The sequence below is a fragment of the Phoenix dactylifera genome, chromosome 9 (genome assembly GCF_051530095.1).
Source record: "Phoenix dactylifera cultivar Ajwa chromosome 9, Ajwa_hap1_PhDact_Kaust_v1.1, whole genome shotgun sequence".
NCBI classification, from domain to species: Eukaryota; Viridiplantae; Streptophyta; class Magnoliopsida; order Arecales; family Arecaceae; genus Phoenix; species Phoenix dactylifera.
In genome coordinates this window covers 29,108,235-29,131,036 of record NC_143198.1, presented here as the reverse complement: position 1 = coordinate 29,131,036, position 22,802 = coordinate 29,108,235, and the positions used below count along the sequence as shown (strand labels likewise).

The window sequence follows — 22,802 nt, the reverse complement described above, 5'->3', positions numbered from 1 at the left end:
CGAGCAAATAATTCGGAAGTTAGAAACAAGCAACAAATTTGAAAAAAAAATCGTTAAAACTTTGGAATGCTAAAAATTAAAAATAATATATCATAATTAATTTTAAACGATAAATATAACATTAAGTATAGAAAAAGAAATACTAATTAAACTTTGATGACTTATAAAGTTGTTGTTAGAAATTATTTATTATTTTTTTAATAAAGACATCACCAAGTCCTTGCATGCACCGATAGGGTCTGGTGCTTGCCTGCCACGTGCCACATTGGAGGTTAGTTGCTAGATTCTGCCCTGCGACCAGGTCTCGCGAAGGTTAGTGAGGAAGAAAAGCCGGTCCCGAGCCGAGGAGGGGGAGAGAGACAGAGAGCAATGGGGATCCGATTCGTACTGCTGGTAAACAAGCAAGGGCAAACCCGGTTGGCCCAATACTACGAGTACCTCACCCTCGAAGAGCGCCGCGCCCTCGAGGGCGAGATCGTCCGCAAATGCCTCGCCCGCACCGAGCAACAGGTCCCTCCTTCCCTCTCTCTCCTCCTCCTCTTCTTCCGTTCAATCTTCTGCCCTAATGGTGTAGATCGATTAGGGAGCTACCTCGGATGGCTTGTGCCTGAGGAAAGTCCAGAACAGCTCCTTTATGAGTCGATCTGGATGGCGGACATGAATCTGGCGGGGATTGGTGTTGAGTTCTATCGACGATTTGATGTTTTATGGCCTCAGGGGTCTGTAGATGCGTCTCTATGGAGAAGAATGATTTTGAATGATTTTTCTTGTCGATTTTGGCTAACTGTTTAGATCCGTGATGAACTGATTTTTTCTGGGCAATCTCAAGATCTAATTTCTCGAGTTGCACGCTTATTGATTCGTGATGATGGTTTGCGGATTTAGGGTTTGTGGATGGTTGAGGGCCGTTGCTGTAGTAGAGTTGTTGTGTTGGTTGATGTTGGTTTGGGTGCTCCAATGGAAATTGCAGAAAAAATATCCCTTCTGCATGTAAATTTGGTTATCGAAGGAAGTTCTTTTATATTATCCATCAGATTATGCATATCTCATGTCAAAAAGGGGAAGGAAGCTAGTACCCTGCGTTAACACTATAATTATGAGGATAACGATGAACATCTGTTCTCTGAAAGCATGCTGTTATCAGTACCCACTTGTTACTATTGTTAATTTATCATAGTTTTTTCCTGTTATGATTGTTGATGTCCAGTTCGTTTCTAATTGCAGTGTTCTTTTGTTGAGCATCGAAACTACAAAATTGTGTATAGGCGATATGCATCACTTTTCTTCTTAGTGGGGGTTGACAATGATGAGGTATGACATTCTGTTCTCTTGGTGTGTCTCGTCTATGAATCACTGATCCTGCATACTTTTACCTCCATAAAACTTTCTGGGCAAGTCTGTGTTACTTTCTTCTATTGCACTATAGGTTTGAACATCAACTTCTATGAACTAATAAATACATAATACTTCTGGTTGCAAAAATGTTTATGTTGAATTAATTGTGCAATTGAAGATTCTGATTTCAAACACCAATATGGATATTTGGTATTGGAGCCTCCTTTTTTGGGGAAAATGAAACTATAATATTTAGTGAAATTGAGATAAGACAAAGAAATGGAGGCACCAATTTATTTTCGAGCAATTAAAAATGTTATAGTGCTATTATGTCATAAGAGGAGACGAGTCCTGACTAAGCTTTTATGCAAGTGCTTAAGGGTGGACCTTCATTGATACCCAATTCAATGCTGATGCAGGGAAGTATATTATTTCAACAAAGTGAAGCTTTTCTAGTGAATGAGCTAAAGGTAGATTAAGGCAGTTATATTACCTTCCAACAGAAACGGCTTTTTGCATATAATGAAGGCCTATGTAGTCTGTATTTCATAGATAATATAGTTTGTGGGAGTAAATCCCTTCATTGATCGAGCAGTCTCCAACTCTACGTGTGAGGGGTTGCTGATTAGGGCATTAAAAAAATAAAAATAAATAAAAAATAAATAAAAAACAGAGGGTGGGGGTGTTTGGGGTGGGGGGGGGGGGGGGGGGGGGGGGTGTTGGAGGGGATGATGGAATCTTGCAGTTCAAGTTGATGTGGATGGGAATTAGCAAATTTTTGTCTAGTCATGTTTACAGATTTTTAATGTCTGCCAAGACATGGGAGAGGAAAATCTACTAGTGGGTTTGGACTTCGTATGGAACATTCACTTGATTGGCAATTCAGTACAACAACCATAATGCTGTTGGGACATCTCTCATTGTTCAGCATTTTACTTGTATAACATATTCCTTCTTTATGTTAATCATTATCTTACTACTTTGGAGGTCTTCTAAACTCATTCATATGTGACAGCTTGGTGCCAATATCAATCATATGTAACTTAAATATTTATGACTCGAAGATTTTGGGCCTGACATTTGCATTTTGAAGTCTTTGTGTGGGATCAGATTGCTTAACACTAAACAGTCTATCCACATAATCTTATGCAATAGAAATCACTTCTTTTACAGAATGAGCTAGCAATCCTAGAATTCATACATCTGTTAGTCGAAACTATGGACCGCCATTTTGGAAATGTGGTATGTTCTTAAAATCCTTGGTAGCTTTAGATTAAGCCACCTAATTTGTTTCATTAAGGATCTAAAATACTCCTTTCTTCTTTTTACCCTCTTCACAGTGTGAGCTTGATATCATGTTCCATCTTGAGAAGGCACACTTCATGCTGGAGGAGATGGTAATGAATGGGTGCGTCATCGAAACGAACAAGACAATTATTTTGACGCCAATTCACCTCATGGACAGGGCTTCATAGTTCTTTGGATGTTGGTTCTCGCACGTAGCATTGATCTGATGAAATCAAGTTTATGTTGGACTTATCTGTGGTTTTGCTTTTTCTTACATTTGTTTAAGTCTGGAAATATATCAGCAGATGATGAAACCGTCTCGGAGTAATTGATTGCATGAATGTCTGAGAGCAAATCATTGTCGAAATGCATGTCTGAGATGGCCGAGATAGTTCTATGATATGCTCTTATCTTTAGAATATTGCACCGTATGCTCTAATAGCAGCAATATGAGATGGGGAGTCACAATTACTTCAACTTAAACATAATATCAGACAGCCATGATGAGTCCAAAATAAGCCCAACTTAATCAGGGCGCACGGGTGGGCCGGACAAACAGATACTCAATTTTCATATTTCCTAGTTAGCTCAATCCTCTAAAAACTCCCCGTACGTAAACCGGTTTTTGGTGGATAAACGGAGGTTTAGGCTGTTAATTTGAGACCACAATGCAAATTTTGCCCCTCCCACTTCTTAAACAAAACAAAAGAAAAAACCTACAGTTTGCAATCATTTCTAGGAGCTTAAGGTGGAAGACGTAGCAATTTCCTTTCTGAGAAATAATGGTAGTTTCTACGGCTCCCATGACCCGCTTATTTTCTTGTAACAAATGGCTTCTGGATCTGCCACTGCCATTTTCAAGAACCACGCGTGCTGGTAGCTAACTACACGACTTTATGGATCACGAACTATATCCCAGTCATTTCAGGAGATACCCTGACAAAACTTTTGCTCCCCAAACCATTTCTTGGTCTTTTGGATGACAGATGACAGCTCTCTACGGTTTGTTTCTATCATGCCACCACAGAGAACGAAAAATAATAACGAACAGCTACAAATTGAAGAAAAAGCTCAATAACAAACTTGCATCTCATTGTGTTTGAACAGGGACAGGCAATTCCAAAACACAATGGAATCATTTTAATATTTTTAATAATGAAAATTTTCGGTCTACAAACCTTAGCATTCAAGAAATTCCCTCCCTAACATGTCTCAATTTTAAAAATAATAATAATAACCATAAGATTGAAAGATTGAAAACAGTCAGTAATGGACACATTTTAGCTTGCTTCATAGCAACAGGAAACACCAACTGGCATGCTTCAGCGGTAAACGGTCAGTTGGGAACCTGGAGAATAGACAAGCAATAGTCCTTGCACTGCCAATAAAGTTCAGCACAAAGTCCTCTTTGTAAAACTTATGCGAGTGCATAACAAGAACAACAATGAAATGTAAAGTGAAACAAATAAAATGCAATGTACAACTAATAAAATTACTCAATTCTTTCAGGAACAACTATTGGCTGGAGAAAGGAATATCAACAAAAAAAAATTCAGATGCGGCATCATTTGAAGCTTCCAAACTGCTGTTGGCCAAATGTTGAAAAGCTCCCACTTGTCCCCATTGCAGCAGATGGAAGCCCAGACCTGCCCAGACCAGTTCCCATGCCCATGGCTCTCCCCATGTATGCTGAACTTGGAAGTCCTTTTTCCTTCTCATCAGGCCCATCACTAAGCCCCCCAACAATCCCAATATCTGCTAGATTTACCTTCTTGGCTGCAAATTGCAATGGAGCAGCGGGTAAAAAAATATGGTAAAAGAAGTCAGATTAATGTTGCCACACGTCAAACTAATTCTCTAGTAGTTTCAACCTGATGATTTCTTCATGTATGAAAATGCCATACAATAAGCATAGTCGTAATTTTTCTTTTACTGAAAAAATGGTAAATTTGCAGATGCATCTATTACAGCGCTATAACCCTGTATAAATGTATATCTGACATCGAACCAATATCTAATAATCTGATATGAAGCTTATAAAACATTGTCTTGGATATGGAATATTTTTGAGGTTTGCCTGTCTCCTCTCCAAACCAAGAATAATTATTTGCCTATTTCTATATCTTACAAGACCAAACAAAACCTCAAAACGAATTTTCTATCTTCATATCCTCTAGCAACATAATTCCCAAAGTTTCCTGGAACACACTCATCTATTGGTATCAAACACATACCAAGCGATGTATAAAGATATATGCAAAATGGAAACCCAATTGAGAAGAAATGCAACTTGAGTACATTCAGTTGGGCATGTGGTACAACTAGGAAGGATAAAATAAGAGTAGTTGAGAGTGCTAACATGGCTTTGGGGAAAGGAAAAAAATATTAGAATACATTAGAGAAAGCTTAGGAGTTGCACATACAGAGGATGAAGTGATGGAACTGAACGAAAAATAGTATGGAAACTGAAATGGAGACAGTAGCATGCACTCAAAAGAAAATTTGACACTGGAATGCTATGAAAAGAAGGGAAGAGGACCCAAAAAAATTCAGAAAATAGCTATCATAAAAATCTAAAATTTTCCACTGATAACAGACGTAGCAGCGGAGAGAAGAAATGGGAAAGATATTCATGTTTCCAATTCAAATAGATGAAATAACAAACAAGTCATGCACTTTTAGATGCGTTTGTGTGCCTGCTTGCATGCAAAAATTAGTACTAGAAAAAAAAAAAAGAGTCATATTCAATCATGTCAAGAAATCAGAAATTAATAATGCAATCCTCAAGTCCCAGGTACGTTCAGGGCACCGTTACATTAGAATCAATGACTTAATTCAGCAGCAGAAAACTACCAATTTTGTGGTCATGTCCAATCTGTCTCCCTACCTTGGATGCTATCTCAAAACCAGGATTGCTTAAAAAGAAATCTCTCTCAAGGCATTCAATTTGCTACAGAACCATGTACAATTGTTGGATTTGGAGACATGCATTAGACAGGAGCAAAATTATTGGTACATCGTCATAAGGAATGCAAAAACAAGTCATGACATCACTAGTAAGCAAGTTTGTAAGTATCAGGCTTCAACCTCCAGGTAAAGAATGTTAAATTTGTAGCTACTTATTTTAAAAATGATTAAACAGTCCAAAATCACCAAAAAAAATTAATGATAAAAGATGAGAGGAGAAACTCACGAGCAGTTATATTCAGATCAATCAGTCCACGGCTCAAGGAATCAGCCCATATTCCAGACTTAACCTGAAAAGTGTCCTTGAGGGCAGGCTTGGATGCTGTTAAAGAGGTCTGCCCCAGGTTGTTGAGGCTGTTATTTGTAGAATGCTGTGAAGGTTCTGTAGTTGCTGCCTCAGTATGAGAGGTGAAGGGACCAAAGGTCTCATCCAGCTTGTTTGGGCTGCTGGTTGTAGAATGTTGTGAACATTTTGTAGTTGCTGGTTCAGTATGAGAAGTCAAGGCATCAAACGGGTCAGAGCCCTCAAAATTGTTTAATGGAATTGCGGCAAAAGGATCAAATGATTGAGTGCTAGCAGGCTCAGAAATGGGAGACTTTGTTTCAGAAGATGAGCCTGGCTCTGGTGCTGCAAAAAACTCCATATTATCTGAAGGAAATGCAGCAGGAATGGCAGGTTGACTGGCAAAGAGATCAATGCTGCCCTGCAGTAACAGTGAGTAATATACAACATTAAAAAAACCTTGAATTAAATAATTTTCATCTAAAAAAGAATACAGGCTGCAGAAAATGAAAAAGACAACAAAACATCTGCTGCATATGAAAACATTTTTCTCCGTTTAAGGAAATTATGCACTCGCATTATTGGAAGTTCAACAAAAGAAACTTTAACGACCAAAAGAACAGGAAACTTGGGTTCTTAGTTTTATCTTTCCCTTTGTGCACTGGATTACTGCCCAAGTTACATGAGGCTACTAGAACTTAATAAACTTGAATTCAACCACCTTATTAATTGGGAAAAATATTAAAACTAACCTGAGTATGAGAAGTTGCCGTTGCTTCGGCTTGAGGTGAGGCCGATTGAAAAGTCGCATCAGCAAAAAGGTCAACTTCAGTTGTTGCAGGATTTCCATGCGTGGTTGTTTCTGTTGGAAGAGAAGATGGTTCATCCATGAGGTTGAACCCTAATCTTTGTCCAAATAGATCAACCTGGCTAGAGCTTGTATTAGCTGATCCTGTGAAATAAAATAGAAGGGCTACCAATAAGCTCATCATAAACTTATTTACTTGAAGTCTAAAATCTATAAGCCACAAATCATCACAATTTAGCTTAACCAATATCAGCAGATAACACGTTTGCAACATTTGAGGCCTAAGAAATGACCGTACATGCACATTAGAATAATTAGGAATAAAATTAGTCACCTCAAGATTCTCAACAGTGATGTTGCCTCATGGCTACTAACCCTCATGAAAAGTAAACTGGACTGCCTTACAACCATGCAACTCATATTTTTTGGGGGAAAAATAATATTTCTAGATCAAAAGGATACAAAACAAGCATGATATTGCTTTAAGCATGACAATTGTGCATATGATTGAAACTGAAAAATATGTCCGTGTCTGAAAGAAGACTTATAACATATAGTAAACTTTGTACATAAATTTGACAGAAAAAACAGAAGTGAAAAAACACAGGTGGAATAATAGAAATCAACATTCAATGGTTAGTTTTGGCACTGATATCCAGGAAAATATCTGAAAACCAAAAATTAGAGCTATCTTTTTTAAGTAAATGATATATTGTCCCAAAGATTTTAATCTTCAAATGGTATGCAAATTGCAATGACAGAATGTGCTTAAGTTTGGCTGCACGTTACTTGGTAAATCCATATTGGATTATAATCTGACTATATCAAGAAATACTCTCATCTGACATATCCAGTTTAGGCCCTAAACTAACATGATTTTGAAACAAGTTGATCGTAGAGTTGGAATAGAAGGAACCACTTAACCTCAGGTAAGCTCACAAGAAACAGCTCAGTTGTCATCTGTAGCTTATAAATTATAAATCCAACCTGAAGCGAAGTTGAATACTTTTAAGTAAACAGGCAGGTTTGTCTCCAAATTTCAGATTAAGTATCTAAGTCATGTCAAACCCAGGATTGATGCATTACCCCAATGTTTCGCCATCTAGAGATGGAGAATGAAAAAGGCAAAAAGAGAAACAGGCCGTGTCCTGTTTTACCCGGACACTACCGTGCAGCTTCTAGAATCCGTGTCTGATACATCTCTTGAGGCAGATATGGGTCAGACACTTGGATACTTATCATTTTTTTCAGCTTTAGAAATTGGTAAAGACTAAGTCTCTTCAAGCAATGAGTTTACCCACTATAACAATGTCCTTTTTAGAGATTGGTGAAGATGGTAGGGACAAAACAAAACTTTCCAATATATGATTTTCTTAAAATCCTAAAGCTTATTGAGAAATTTTTTATCTATCCATCCTTTATCTTATTTTTTTTCCTCTTTTCAAGCTTGGCAATTGGACATGCGACTGCATCTGATTCACATGAGGGAATGTAGCAACAATTTTCTGGTTAGTCTTAGATAGATATAATTTTACTGTTGAAACAAATCAATGAGTGAGACTCCCGTAAGTGGGAACAATACCATCTAGTTGTTTGAGCGACATCAATATATCACTTATCGATTTAATTCTGGGAAGTATTCAGGTACAAATAATTATATCACTTTGCTTTGGAAAGAATCCAGACAAAAAGTATCGAATATGATCACTTCTTTATCTTATTCTCCCCTTCATGTTGAAATCTTAGTTCTCTTTATCTATGCTTTGCAGAATTTTTGTTTGATTTATTCATTGTGCAAGCATTGATACACTAACCATTCACAAAATATATGAATCTTACTTATCAGAATCTAAGCAAAGCAGGTATAAGTTCGGTAACTAATGCATATATGCTAGTAAAAAAGAGATATTTCTCTTTCACCATGTGAAATCAATAAACAAAAACTACTCACCAGTTTTAGAAGATCCGCGTGGGTCGAAGTCATCAAAATCATCCTTGCTACTAGTTGCTTGAACAATTGGGCTTTTAGAAGATGGAGCGTGGCCCGGCTTAGTTGATGGCTTTGATTTTGATGTTAAAGAATCTTGATCCCTATCCAACAAACAAATTTTAGTTGAACATTAGCGGTAGGTGAAGCAACATTAACAAAAGGATTTTTAGGTTATTTGATATTTAAGGTTCATGACCCAAGATTGAATTAAGGCAACCATTATTTTATCTATGTAAACAACCAATCCCCATCTAAGGCATTTCTTTTTCCAGCCTCTTATATATGCAAGCGTCAATTGGTGTTTTCCATAGTTGTGCATGCATCCCTTGGTAAGATAATATGAAATCTACTGGTATCTTTTAGGTAGAGGTGCTGTGATTAAATATTAAAATTATCAGTTTTTTGAAAAACTTAATTGCCCATCTTACAGCTTCCTAATGTAATTCCATGATATTCTTTTCATGTAGGTCGTGCCAAATCAATTAGGCTGGGTAAGGTTGAGACCGCTTTTCCATATTATAAGCTATCCAAGATTGGAAAGAGTATCTAAGCCCCCTAGATAGGCATAGGCTAGGCCTTGGAAGTTATTTGTAGAAGCAGGCACGGTCTTGGGAAAAGCTCGGCTCAGTCCAAACTTAGACCCTGTGAAACCCTAGTTTCACATAATTAAGTAGTACCTAAGCCTGCCAAGGAGGCATGGACCAGGCATGGAAGTTATTTGTAGAAGCAGACAGAGTCTTCGGAAAAGCTGAGCTCAATCCAAACTTGGACCCTGTGAACCCCAAGCTTCACATGATGTATCTAGGCCCAAAGAAGCCTAGGCCAGGCCCAAGAAAATTATTTGGAGAAAGAGACATGGTCTAGAGAAAACTCAGCTCATTCCAAACTTGGCTCCTGTGAACCCACAGTTTCACAAAATTAATTAGAAACTGAGCCCACAAGAGACCTAGACCAAACCTAAAAAGTTTTCTTTTATTACTTTTTGGTTGTCATTGTCTTGGGAAAAATGAGCTCAGTCCAAACTTGGCCTCTCTGAACCCTTAGTTTTGTGTAATTAGATATTACTAGAAGACCTTAAACTTCACTAGCACAAAACTACATCATCTTCTAGATTTCCTTTTCTTTTGGCTGATCTGGTTTTCATCTCAAATGAATCACAACCAAAAACATCCCTTATAAACATGATAACCCAAATCAACAAGCAAGCATAATGTAAGAAAAAGAAAAATGAAAAAGACAGAGTATACAAGGCCAGTAGAATTTACCTGGCTTGATGTGCTACTGTCTTCTTTGATTTGCTCCCTTCATTTTCATCAGCAACACTTCTATGTGATTCACTGTTTCGGTAACTATCTCTAAAGGTGTCACCTTCCCTTGAACCACTTAGGTTTCCATAACGATCACTAAAGCCATCACTGCCGTATGAAGCTGAACTTGATTTATATGTTATTCCAGTTGAGGACAGCCCAAAATACCTAAATACAGCAATCACTGATTCAGCAAAATATGGTTTAGATATGAGCAGAAAAAGATCTCACAGGGAGTGTTCAGAGTCTTACTTATCACGGGTTGCAGCAGCTTTATCTCTGACTGCTTGTATTTTTTCTTTATCATTCAAAAGAGTTGAGATGGTTTCTGCCTTCTTTCTCACATTGATCCCGACATCCTTTCCATTAGGTTCAACATACTCAAATCCTGAAAGTGCCTTTTTGAACACAAAAAAACACATAATGAGAAGCATTTGGGAGAAAAAAGATCCCAATGGACAAGGTAAATTAATAATTTTCTTATCCAGGGTGAAGAAGCAGTACTGAGATTTGAAAAGTATGCTCAATAATGTCATCAACTGCACCTTCCGATCCATTTGCGATCAAGTATTCAATAACAGCCAATGCCTACAAGGAAGTTTAGTGCAATAACTATATGAATGTTAAAACAGTAAGTAAAAATAGCCGATGAAGCTAAAGATCTGTTTATCCACATCACGGATAGAGTTTTAACTGGCACCTTGTACACATGACGCCATTTGGAACCAGTATCTGACAATCTTGTCCAAAGTACATTCATGATTAACGGGCACTCAGTGCTGTGCAGATAACATTTACAGAATTAGAAATACATATACTTTGGCACATTACTTCTCCAAAATAAAAGATATTCAGTGGCAAATCCAAATAAAATCGAGGTAGGGATTACAATTTTTTCGTTGCCTGAGCGATCTCCGATAGAGCAGATCCATGAGGACCCCAAGGTTCATCGCTAGTTGCATCAAGAACCTAATTTTCGTAATGGTGATAGATCAATATAAAGAAAGAAACAGAGAGAACAAAACAGAGAGTCCAACGCCAGTAGCAACTTCTTCCCAGATTTGAACTTCAGCAATAATACAGTCCACTCATGATCCTATAATACCAACTCATATCAACCAAAATGGACATCGAGAAGAAGAGAGTTGGCTTGCTATCTAAGAATTAAACATGCCGAAGGGAAAACAACAACTGTAATATTTTTTCCCCTTTTTTGCAGTCATTTCACCATGCCGCCAAGAGAAATTTCAGCTCAGTTCTCCAAGATCAAGGCTAAACATTTTTTTTAATTTATTTAACCATTTTTTTCAGGGGGGCAACAAAATTGATATCTCGAGTACAAGCTGGTAAGATAGGCTGATATCTCCACTTGAAGGATGTTCAGAAAGAAGGAGAAAAAAATTCTTTCTATTATAAATATTAATTCACAATCTAAAATCGAGTCCATCAGTTCATGGAGGATAGCCCTTGTTTTCTCAAATAGAAAACCATGGAATCAAGATTTGAAAGAAATTACAACGATCCGGGTCCTCATTACCATAGATCGAGACATTAAAAGCAAAATTCTAACCTTCTGTTCCATCTCCGGCACCTTCAGCACTTTAAGATTAACCTCTCTCTTTCTGAAAAATAACGGAAAATAATTTTAAAAAAATCAAGACAAAGATCTCAGGAGGGCGAAATGGAGAGGTTTCCGAACGCAGGGCTTACATCTCCCGTACAGTTTGATCCAAGACCTTCATGAAATCCATTGCCGGTACGATCGGAGAAGACCTCGATCTCGCCCCCAAATCTGGAGTCGGAGGGGAATGGCTGACAATTGGACTCCTTTTAGACCTGAAGAGATTCTAGGTTTTCTAGGATCTGGGTATGAGAGCCGGAGCACCTAACGAGGGTCGGAGCCTCAGATGGTCCAAGAGACGGGAGAGAGTTTTTTTCTTTTTTGTTTTGTTTCGTTTTTTGGGAGGTGCGGTGGGATGGTGGGGTTGGGGAGATGTATTTATCGAAGAGAATGGACGACGGACGGCTGGCAGACTTGTCCATATGATTGTTCCAAAAGGTTGCGTTCTCATACAGTAATGAACGGTGAGGATGCCAAACCGCTAGACGCATGGATTTGAACCGATCATGGGCCGGGCCTCGGGCCTAACTATTATTTTGTTAGTTGGGCTTCCAGCCGGTCCTACTTAAAAGTCTATGTGCACGGTCTTCGAACTGCAGCAAAGATAGATTCTATGGAAGAGGATATTTTAAGTATGATACTTCGTTTTTATTGGATGAGTGAAACTTGCAAAAAGAAATCTTCAAGTTGTGTGACGTAAGTGTTGTCGATATTTCTCATCTGGGTGTGAGATTGGATGGAAGTGAATGCATTAGGGAAAGAGCAACGCTACAATAATATGACTTCATAAATCCGATTGCAAGTTTACAGCCATTCCAATGAAAATTCAGCTGGTATGATCCTAGATTTATGCATGCAGTCCTTATCTTTCATGGGCTGCTGATGCCACGGAACATTATTACATGTCTCTCACAGAGGCTTAGTAAATTACGTGTGGCGGTACCATTATTGATAATCTAAATCTGTAATGGGATATGCAAGTCGAAAGATTAAGGTATTAGTGAAGGGCTCATCTTTGGCTCGAATTTTCGACTTGGTAAGTGCTTACCAACCGCTAGACCAGTATACGAGTGAAGTGGCCCATCTTTGCCTGGAAACATTTGATTTGCGGAAGGCTCGCTCAAGTAGCATGCCAGCAAAAATAAGAATGAATTTAACAGAATAATTGTGAATTAATGTTTAAAATATTAGCTCAAGTCGCATATGAGAGGGCGATGAAACACCTTAATCTCTCACCAAATCCTCTATATGAGAGTTTCATGAGCAACCTGATGACCTGACTCGAGCTTGGCTCGATTATAGAACGTGACGACTATGCCTGACTCATTAACACCACCAATGACCATCAAGCAATAGCCATCCTAGTTGTGCAGCGAGAGCGCTTCGAGCATCAAAAATGAGCCATTTGCATATGCCACACCTGATGCATGCAGCAGAATTAGTGATGGAAGCACTGGCAGGGAGCCCGGATGAGATTAATACAGCAAGTGATTAGATGATGCAGCACATTGTAACACACATCTCACATTCTACCTGAAAGAAATGCAACTGCAAGCTGGCTGAGGAAATATGCAAGGTTCCAGCTCCCTGGTTCTTTATGAAACTCCTCTTACATGAAAGAAGGCTCATTATGAATTTGAACTACAGATTGTAAGCATAAACCATTATGCACGGCCAGTCACCGGCCCAATTTCACAGTGCTAGTCGGATATCAAAGAGATGAAGAGGGTAGTTTCATTGGTCTGAATGTTGTTACTCTGAGCAGAGACCTTGTTTCAGACATATGGATTGGTTGGAATCCAATTGGAACCCCTTGGTTACAGAATTTTTAACCGGAATTCTGAAGTACAGGCACGAGCATATGCATATGTGACATAGTTGCAAGAGAGAATTGAAGTCATTCCAAGGCTATAGCCAAGCTATCTGTACAAAAACAAGAGAGTGCCAAATTTACAGGAAGAAAACGAAAATTAGTTGCGCTAACAAATCAATCCCTGTAGTACCAGCACTGAGAAAGTACCCGTAACTGTAAAACCAACTAAAATTTCTTTCTTTTTCTCTTTTTGGCCAAGAAACAAAAATTTCAAGCTACCAGTATATGTTGCATACCGAAGTAATGCAATCAGGATTCAGCCCCAGTATGTTTCAATGATCATTGCAAATATTCAAAATCATCTGTTATTCCCACCTGCATTTTGGAAGCCACAAGTATCAGAAAACTTAGATCAAGTTCTCACCAGAAAAAGCAACCAAACTATAAAAGAAAAGTCCTAGCAAAATTTAGGATTACTGATAGTATAAGAAACAATGCCATGCATATATCTTATTTGCTGATGATATGTCTCTTTATCAATAATTCAAATGATGCCAACAACTTGAGGAGAAGAGGAGACAGTCCATTGGTTGTCATGCTGCTTAACTGCATCTGAAAATAGAGCAATAGCAATGCTCGAAGCATGGTTTTAATGATAAGCATTTGATAACCAATCATCATTAAAGGACTTAGAAAGCCTTTTATATGGAGTTTTATGTCTGTAAGTGCAGATAGGAGGTCATGAACGTTAGAGATGGAAATCCAAGATGGACAGGAGCTCAATAAATATTGAAACTCCTGAAGACCTCTTGGACAGCAATGGAAGATATTGCAACATACAGCAATTAGATACATGCATTGAGAAACATTACGACAATTCTGAAATAAATATAATTTTAAAAAGCTAAACAATTGAGAGAGTCCATTGTAGACTACAATGTCACCGTGGCTGATTTTCATCCGGCGCTTGAGTCCAAACTGGTAGCATGTCTGAAAAATCCAATTGACAGAACTGGTATTCCCCATATAATAGTTAATAGAAGTGGACAGATCCTAAAAAGCTTTGTAATTTTATTCCATTTAGTGTTTCAAATCTTTTGGCATCATTTCCATCAAGGTTTTCTTAAAAGATAGACACAACTATGCCTTACAATATTCTGCCACAAACCAGAAATATACCAACGTACATGTTCCGAACACCCCAAGTTTATTTTAGAGTGCAGGTACCTACAAAATAGCTCAGTCGCTCCAAGAAAAACCCCAGAAAGCATCAGGAAGTAAGCAGAAATGATAGTTTTGCAAAGCACATATTCTGTATCGGAAAGTTGATGTATCCACGTATACCTGAGTTCGGTTGTATGCTAATGACACAACAATCTGAACCATGGCATAGTGAGGGATGCAAATGCAGGTCTGATATGAAGGAAAAATGCATCTACCTCTGTGTACAAGTGTTCAAGTTGCTCCTTGGCTTCTGGAAATTTGGTTGAACACCATTGCTGTAGGGTAAATATGTTGTCTGAGAAATTATGTTCAGAAGCTTATCAGTTTAGATAAAAGCAAAAGGTTGATCGGTAGCAATACAGAAAAATCCTGTCAAAGAAATACCTGTCCATCTGTTAGCTGCTGAATGAGCAACCTCAATTGCATTTTCTGCCATATCAGTGAAAATCAGAAGGCTGAATTTACAAAGTGCACAAAAATGGTGTAGTGTTTAAATGGCACAACTTCAGAAAACTATGACTGCAATATCAGCACTGAAGAAGATGAAAGCATTCTCATGTGGAGAAGATGAGAGATGTTCTTACTCATTGCTTCGAGTGCAGCAGGATCATTATCGGCATAGCATGCCAACTCTTCCTATAAACAGATAGCCAATAATTTTTTCAGTACTCACAAAAAACTATGAGAATACATAGGAAGTTAAGTGCATAGTAGCTACCGTCAGCTTTTTATGCTGTAGTTCAACAGTCTTCAGTTCCTCTAAAGCAGCTTTTCTTTCATCCTTCATACAATAAAAATCGGTTAGATCTACAGGCCCATGTTAAAGTCTTTATAGAAGGATCTCTGGATGCATATAAAATGGATACACTTTATAGGCTTACAGATTCCTCCCTGCCTTTCTTCAAGTTGCCCCTTTGCTCAACAAGTTCAGCAAAGCGCTTCCTACAGCTCGAAAGATCAGATTCCAGTTTGCGGTAAGTATTCCTTAGCTGCATAAAGCAATTATAAATTCTACAGATACAAGCAACCAAAAAACCTGATGATTGAATATAAATACGTACTTTCTAAACATGAAAAAATAATACCTGATTTCCAGCACAGCTAGGAAGACTCCAAAAGTATACCTGGGAAAATACATGTGTAAGCTACATAAACATAACTAAACAAGATTGAATGATTGATCCATTCGCTCAAAAAAAAAAGACATAAACGGACCATTATATTACTAGAATAGGTTCAAAGTTGAAATAAAGCAGATAGTAAGAAAAAGGTGTGGCCGATCCAAATATTATTAAAAGCTGAGAGTTATAAGACATTTCATAGCACAATAGAAAGTTCCACTTCACATTATTGGCAAAATTAGATGAGCACCAGAAGTCACCATGCAGCAATGCAAGTGCAAAACACAAGAATGTATTGCCACCTAAACTAATGCATGAAGTTTTATAGAATGATGCGAAAATTTAGGGAAACTAGCCAACGAACTTTGTCTTGTTTCTACATTTTCAGTTATATTGTAGTGGCATATCATCACAAAGTAAACTTAGTCTTGATCAACTACTCAGATGTCCAGATTTGGAAAATGTAGTGCCAAAGAATCATCAGTGCAGTAGCAACCATATTCATATGCTACACATTTCCACACACACAAAAATAAATAAAAACACATAAGAAGGAAAAGAAACATAAACCCACAGAAGTGCCTATTTTATCCTTCAGAACCAGGTCATCATCCACTAGACTTTGGAGAACATCCTTCACTGATTGGCTGATCACACCCTTCTTGGGACCCAATTTCTCAAGCTCCTTAAGCTGACAATCAAAACAAGAAAAGAGAAGGTCAAAATTTGATCTTAAATTAGAAAACTAAAAAGAACAAATACAGACAGGCAGTTGAAGATAAATCCCATCATGGTTGAAGCTATAACGTATATAGAGAACACTTGTGACAAATAATAAGAGATGGAACGGTTGAATTTTAACCTTTGAATCTTATAGAGTAAAATTTTGGAAAAGATGACAATTTATGAAATTTGATATCACATCCTGGAACTCTGAGCACAGGAAACAAATCTATGTTTCACCATGCATGTATGACGAATTGGATTGCTCCAGAACAACATTAAACTTGATTAAAACATATCACACTTTGCTCTGATGAAAGGAGAAGATAAGTAAAATGAAAGGAACAAATATTTTAGCACATAACCACAATGATAATCAACTGCGGATCATTCTTGACTCTCCTTTTCAAAGCTCATTTACTCTTTTAATATGACGAGCCAGCAAGGTATGTCCCTAGCAGAGGGCGAAGCATTATAACTGGGTGAACAGAAGGAGCAGGCAGAAGAAGCAATTGAGTTGGATTGCTCCACCCACAACAGGATTTGTAATTTAATCATAACCATACTGATTATTATCTAACCGCTACCCAAAATCCTAAATGACATATAATATTCAAACTACTACATTATACTTACACCTCAATTGAAGGTCAAAATGAGCTCTGCCCAAATTCTATCCAAATTAGTTTTGTTAGCAACCATCGTAACTTGAAAACATGGATTAAGCATTGTCTAACCTGTAACTAATCCAAATCATGATCATCGAATACATGTACTTTATCAAAATCAAAGAATCTCCTTAATGAAAAAAGCCAGCTAGTAAATCTTAATGTTCATCTACAAGACTCATTCCTTTGACATAGGGTCAGATTTAGGATCAAGGTATGGATATACTAGCTGTCAACATAATGTGAACACTCTAAATTAGGCAGTTTTGAGCAAGTGTGGGGCCTGCCATGATACTAAAAGGCACGAAATTGATCTAAAAAAATAAGAACTCATTTATAAAAAGCCCAAGCTATAGCCAAAAGGCATTCTCCTGGCAATGTGGCATCAACACTATGCATGCTTCATTATTTACATTTATTACTGCTAGGGCTTCATTTACTATCACCACCATAATTTTCATATCCTTTCAAACAACTTCCATGGCATGTTTGATCTCGCCCTTTATCTTGGCCTTTTAGATACAAAAATAGTCTATCTCCTCATCAACGCCTCATCACAACTTTGCTGCTTACGCCTATTTGATCTCAAATAATTTACCACCACTTTATCCTTAATGGTATAACTCCTATTCTTTTTCTAATGAAATCATTTCTGATTATCCTTTTTGTACAACACATTTACATCAAAGTTCTCATCATTGCCACTCATCTTATGTCATCTTTGCTCTCCAAATCATCTTTACCTGTTCCCTGATGTAGTAAATCAAGTCTCAAATTGCTATATTTTTATCATGAAACTTTTTAGATTTTTTAATATCAAAAGAACCGGTTGATATTATTTGACGAATTTGATTTTAAACCTGAAGAAATGTTAATTATGTTTTATGTCTCAGTTACAAAATGCATGCCTAAAATTAAAGTTGCTGAGCCAATAGCTGAGATCAACCATGATATCTCACCTTTTTGAGCCTCTTGATATCCACATATAGAACCACTAATTAAGGCATGATAGCAACAGGATTTCAGGTTTTCATGTCTATTAATTTTCTTTAAATACAAAACCAGGTAAGAAATATAGACTTATGCACATAGCTGCACCAATGTCAAGTAGCATAACATATCATGAATTAGTTAATTTATCACACTAACGACAAGGTTTGCAATAAAAACATTGACAGATTTGTTAATTTCTGCAGCCCATTCTAAACCATGCAACCTTTACTGTACAAATTAGTGACAATGATCAATCACAATTCTCAGGTAGATTTCAGCTGCTAACCATAAAAGGAATCCTGCTTGCACGGACTACAACCCTGAACCATGAACAGAATGATTTATTAAAATTAACAAGTCTTTAGCTGCCTTCTGAAGCCACAGAAATTGTAAAGCAATTGCATGGATATAATACTTTGTGTGTCAAACATGCATCTCCAATAATACATGGATTGTGCATGCCACTTTTGTGAAAAGCCTGAAGTTAGGGATACATAAAGACTATAGTTTCAAATAAGACGAATACTATAAATTGCAATTATAAAACAAACAAGATATTAAGCAACATACACATCAACAATAATAAATTGTGTGCAAGTTATAAACTCATTTTGTACACAAGTCTCTAACCAAACTAATCAACCAAAATGCTTAAGATCATGGACCAAAACCTTGCAGTATTATATTTAGGAAAGAGGACAACCATCCTAGTAATGTATCAGTTACTATCATGATAGCAAACCAAAAAGTGACAGATCAACCAACCCCAAAACTAAAGAACGAAGACTACATAAATTGGGATACTCACAAGAAAGAAGTCCTGAGACTCATGAAAGATTTGAAGAATCTGCTCACGCTTCTCCTCCAAAGAGAGGCCTCTTTTCTTTGACTAAGAAGCACATATAGAATAATAGGTTAGACTTCTAAATCACAAATGAGAATGCAAAAGATACATATGCATTGCCAAGGGCTGCTGTTCTAAATGGGTAATAGGGCATTGAAAGCAGACATTTGTGCAGAGAAAATTACAGAACATATACACATTGTTCTATGCATGCAAATCTAGAATATAATGTTCATGATCCTTTGATAGACAACTATGCTTATTTTCTGTTCTCCAAAGGCTATTACCTGCAGTTTCCTTCTTCCCCTACCTTTTTCTCAGACTGCTTTTGAATTTTCAAATGTGCAGGCACATTCCTGTGTTACTTGATCACGTTGTTATCTAGTGTCAGTAGTTGCATTTCTAGACATGTGAAAATGACATGAGATGGCATAAGACTCTTTAACATTTTGACAAACAATTCGATGTTTCCTATTAATGGACACTTAATTGTGACACTTCCACTTTCAACTAGTTGCTTTAGTATAAAGTACAGTAGCAAGCAAGGTTGTGTAATACTTCATATATTTATTTAGGGTAACGTATATATATTTAGATTTGTATTTGGTTTTGGTCATTGGTGTCAAAATCTTTGAGATAATAATGGAAGCATTTTTCTAAAACATAATTATTGTGTAATAAAAATTAAAAGTTATTCCCACATCTATTGAATGAAGTGTGATCATATGGATGAAGCCTGATCTACATGGATGGTTTTTCTCTCCATAATATTAGCTGAATTCTTTCAAGCTATCATGAGTTCAACCTATTATATTCTATAAGCTGTTTTTGACCCGTACCAAACCCAAAAACTACTTCCCTCTTTCGGGATTTTTTTTAAGAACTGTTTAGTTGCATGCAAGGAGGACACTTTCAGATAACAATGTAAACTTTCAAAGTATTTAATTGTTAGGGAAGTTATAAGACATGATATGACAAAATGCACTGATAACTCGTGACTTTCTCCATATATTGAGCAGAAAATGTTTCCAGCCAGGATCATCATCCAAACCTCTCTCCTTCATCTCATCTTGTCCCTACAGCAGCTCCAGCATCACTTCCCACCAACAACCACCATCCCTTCCAGAAAAAGTTAACTTCACCAACAGTGATCATTACACTTCCAAAGGAGTTCTGCCAAGTGCTAACAGCCAAATGCCAGGAGATTTAATCAAAAAGGCATTCCACATTGGTTTCTTCTTTTCCTCATTTTTGCCACAAAAAACCTGAGGGTATTATTTACATGCTGTTATAGAGAGGGTACAGAAAAGTAAATGAAGATGGGAAATTGCCAATCTACACGTCTCCACCATCATATCCACCCCCCCAACCTTTCACCCCTCTTTCATTTCTTTTCCATAGCATACTCGACAACCAGAAACACAGCCTAAATGATGCAACACTTTACCTTTCTTATTCCTCCTCCATAGTATCATCTATCTAACATCTCATTCCATTTCTTCCGTTCCATCTTACGTGAACAACCATAACTACCACTCTACCAGCCAACATTGCATACTAGAAACTTATCCCTACTCTAACTTTAGAATTGCCTACCATTCTCTTATCTCCATTTACAACTTCGTAATCTTTATTGAAACTGGCGCTATGTTTCAATGTCAAAAAGACCAAGAAAAAGGAAGGGAGATAAATTATGTATCGCTTTAGATAACCCCCTTAGATTCAGACATTTCCACCCCAAAATTTTCTTCCTTCACCAAACTTTCTTAGCAACCAAACGTCGCATAAAAGCATCGTATTTTCTCTTCATCAAACATTTCCACCCTATTCTTAAATCATATCTCAGTACAGGTCATAACTACCCACCATTAATCTCCTAAGGCTCCCGGATCCACAGATCACACACTCTCCTGCTCCATCTTGACCCAAATCAAGAATCAAAACATGAAAGAAAACGTTCTTATCTTCTTTTTAAAAAAATCAAGAAAGTGCATCAGGAAACCCTAACTGATGATAATTTCTGGCGCACAAAATAAATAACTAAATAACGCGATTGAGAGGGATCCGAGGAAGGAGAAATGGGATTGATGGAGAAATAAATTAAAATCAGATGATAAGAATAAGAGACTCGGTCGAGGAAATATACCATTGGAACGGCTGGGAGTCGCACAGGCGAGAAGAGGGGAATCCCGTCGAAAAGAACAGGAGGCGGTGCAGGCGATGATGTTGGCGGGAGTTCGAGAATGTTCTGCTTTGAAGCGCACTATTCTTTCTTTCTTTCTTTCTTATTTTTTTGTTTTATCTTCGCCTCGGTATTTCTACCCCGGATCGTTTGACTTGTCAAACCGTAGACAAGAGGGATTCGGGAAACGCTGGCCAGGAAAAATATATAGGAAACGAGAAACGGTAATATTATATACATATAAAGTATAAAAATAAATAAATAATAAATAATTGTTAAAACATGAAATTGCCCCTGACTCATGAAGTATTTTTTTTTGTTTTGTCTTGGGTTACGAATCCCCTTATCCGAATTAACACATCTAATTTTTGATCTTCTTATTGCTTATTTGGATCCATTACTTTTTGTAACTTTACTTAAAACATTATTTCTTTCTAAAATTCTCATCCTGCACTTGCAGATTGTCATCACTGATATCATCTCTGAAAGCCAGTCAGCGTTCATTAAGGTCCGAAGAATCACTGACAACATTCTTATTGCCAATGAGTTCGTTTGGAACTTTCGTATTTCTTCTGGTGCTACCAAGGCCTGCCTCAAAGTAGATCTTCGGAAAGCCTATGACAACCGGCAATTTCTCTTTCAAAAAAGCTTTCTTCTTTGTTTTTTACTTAAATTACTGTATAAATTCTTATACAAATAGGTACATGCAGTATGCATTTAGTAAAAAAATACATAAAAATAATAAATACTATTAAATAAAAATAAAAATAGAAATAAATTTTAAGATACAGGTGGGAGGTGGATAAGGATATTTGAGAGGGAGACAGAGATAGGACCTAATAAGTTTGTTAGAGAAAAATATGTTAGGATAGAGAAAAATGGAATTTGGAGTATTAAAGTTGTATGTGAGATTTGAATGCAAAAAAGCTGGTTTAGATAATTAGCTATCTATATTTTTTATTTTAAAAATATTTATATTGATGATTATTATATAATGAAATTTAATTATGAATCAAATAATATTTTATTTATGGCTACATTCAGCGAGACTTACAGATTATGAATCCCTTCTATCCTTATCCCCAGTTAATTGTAGAACTCAATGCCCTTAGAAGTAGGAAGGTAGAGAAGTGAAAGGCGACATGCCACCTATGCAAGGAGGGCAACGTTGATTGTAGCTGGAGGATGATAGACCACCTGATGGATCGTTATTAAGGTGGAGTTGTAGGCTATCTGGGAGGGCATGTCCTATACGAGGAGGATCCTTGAAACCGATAGGATATTACTAGAGAGGGACCTTACCACAGTAGTGGTCTGGATACAAGGAGGAGATCCAAATAGAGATAGGCACCCGCTGCTTCGCGAGACCGCAATCTAGCCAGAGAGACAGATTTCTTCCAGGTAGCACATGTGTATCGGAAGGCGAACAGTGTGGTAGATTGGGTTGCCTTCTTTATGGTCCGGCATTCGGAAAGAGTGATTTGGACCAAGGTTGGAGATATACCTCACCCTTTGTATCATTTTCTTTTTTTTTTTGATTTGACAGGTTGTACTTATGTGAGAACTATATGAATGCTGTTTTTAACGACACAAAAAAAAGGCGAGAACCTGAATCTCTTCGCATCATATATTTCTA

At 37.3% G+C, this 22,802-nt stretch overlaps 3 protein-coding genes across 6 annotated transcripts; 1 reads left to right on the top strand and 2 right to left on the bottom strand.

The window, feature by feature from the left end:
- Positions 1-272: 272 nt before the first annotated feature.
- LOC103711207 (AP-4 complex subunit sigma-like) lies at positions 273-2,989 on the top strand. 2 transcript variants are annotated; one of them, XM_008797268.6, is made up of 4 exons: positions 284-510; positions 1,225-1,311; positions 2,509-2,577; positions 2,676-2,989. In XM_008797268.6, the coding sequence occupies exons 1-4, from the start codon at positions 370-372 to the stop codon at positions 2,808-2,810; spliced, it is 432 nt and encodes a 143-aa protein (XP_008795490.1). In that variant the 5' UTR covers positions 284-369; the 3' UTR covers positions 2,811-2,989. The 2 variants fall into 2 exon arrangements, with proteins under 2 accessions (XP_088561013.1, XP_008795490.1); XM_088704887.2 differs by lacking the exon at positions 2,509-2,577 and having other exon boundaries at positions 273-510.
- A 1,023-nt stretch (positions 2,990-4,012) lies between these two features.
- Positions 4,013-12,020, bottom strand: LOC103711206 (clathrin interactor EPSIN 1-like). Of its 2 annotated transcripts, XM_008797267.6 has the most exons (11): positions 11,688-12,020; positions 11,548-11,599; positions 10,867-10,946; positions 10,678-10,756; positions 10,482-10,565; positions 10,230-10,375; positions 9,936-10,145; positions 8,632-8,771; positions 6,625-6,824; positions 5,816-6,293; positions 4,013-4,398 (listed from the first exon to the last, which is right to left on the bottom strand). In XM_008797267.6, the coding sequence occupies exons 1-11, from the start codon at positions 11,726-11,728 to the stop codon at positions 4,187-4,189; spliced, it is 1,722 nt and encodes a 573-aa protein (XP_008795489.4). In that variant the 5' UTR covers positions 11,729-12,020; the 3' UTR covers positions 4,013-4,186. The 2 variants fall into 2 exon arrangements, with proteins under 2 accessions (XP_008795489.4, XP_026662092.4); XM_026806291.4 differs by lacking the exon at positions 10,867-10,946 and having other exon boundaries at positions 11,688-11,950.
- Positions 12,021-12,725: 705 nt separating this feature from the next.
- ATMND1 (Mnd1 family protein) lies at positions 12,726-21,271 on the bottom strand. Of its 2 annotated transcripts, XM_008797266.6 has the most exons (12): positions 21,131-21,271; positions 18,949-19,029; positions 16,331-16,447; positions 15,721-15,759; positions 15,517-15,624; positions 15,354-15,416; positions 15,220-15,271; positions 15,020-15,064; positions 14,851-14,930; positions 13,708-13,786; positions 13,132-13,521; positions 12,726-13,018 (listed from the first exon to the last, which is right to left on the bottom strand). In XM_008797266.6, the coding sequence occupies exons 1-10, from the start codon at positions 21,131-21,133 to the stop codon at positions 13,751-13,753; spliced, it is 624 nt and encodes a 207-aa protein (XP_008795488.1). In that variant the 5' UTR covers positions 21,134-21,271; the 3' UTR covers positions 12,726-13,018; positions 13,132-13,521; positions 13,708-13,750. The 2 variants fall into 2 exon arrangements, with proteins under 2 accessions (XP_008795488.1, XP_026662093.2); XM_026806292.4 differs by lacking the exons at positions 12,726-13,018; positions 13,132-13,521; positions 13,708-13,786 and having other exon boundaries at positions 14,625-14,930.
- Positions 21,272-22,802: the final 1,531 nt, after the last annotated feature.

What these genes read in the sequence shown, in the direction of transcription:
- ATMND1 (XM_026806292.4), bottom strand. An exon ending in TACAGCATAAAAAGCTGACG is followed by an intron (nt 15,272 to 15,353) that starts GTAGCTACTATG and finishes ATCTGTTTATAG; the next exon opens with GAAGAGTTGGCATGCTATGC. An exon ending in TGCTGCACTCGAAGCAATGA is followed by an intron (nt 15,065 to 15,219) that starts GTAAGAACATCT and finishes CTGATATGGCAG; the next exon opens with AAAATGCAATTGAGGTTGCT.
- LOC103711207 (XM_008797268.6), top strand. Translation starts at nt 370, where the DNA reads ATGGGGATCCGATTCGTACTGCTGGTAAACAAGCAAGGGCAAACCCGG. An exon ending in TGGGGGTTGACAATGATGAG is followed by an intron (nt 1,312 to 2,508) that starts GTATGACATTCT and finishes CTTCTTTTACAG; the next exon opens with AATGAGCTAGCAATCCTAGA. An exon ending in ACCGCCATTTTGGAAATGTG is followed by an intron (nt 2,578 to 2,675) that starts GTATGTTCTTAA and finishes CCCTCTTCACAG; the next exon opens with TGTGAGCTTGATATCATGTT.
- LOC103711206 (XM_008797267.6), bottom strand. Translation starts at nt 11,728, where the DNA reads ATGGATTTCATGAAGGTCTTGGATCAAACTGTACGGGAGAT. An exon ending in AATGGCGTCATGTGTACAAG is followed by an intron (nt 10,566 to 10,677) that starts GTGCCAGTTAAA and finishes ACTTCCTTGTAG; the next exon opens with GCATTGGCTGTTATTGAATA. An exon ending in TGATCTGAATATAACTGCTC is followed by an intron (nt 4,399 to 5,815) that starts GTGAGTTTCTCC and finishes TGCAATTTGCAG; the next exon opens with CCAAGAAGGTAAATCTAGCA.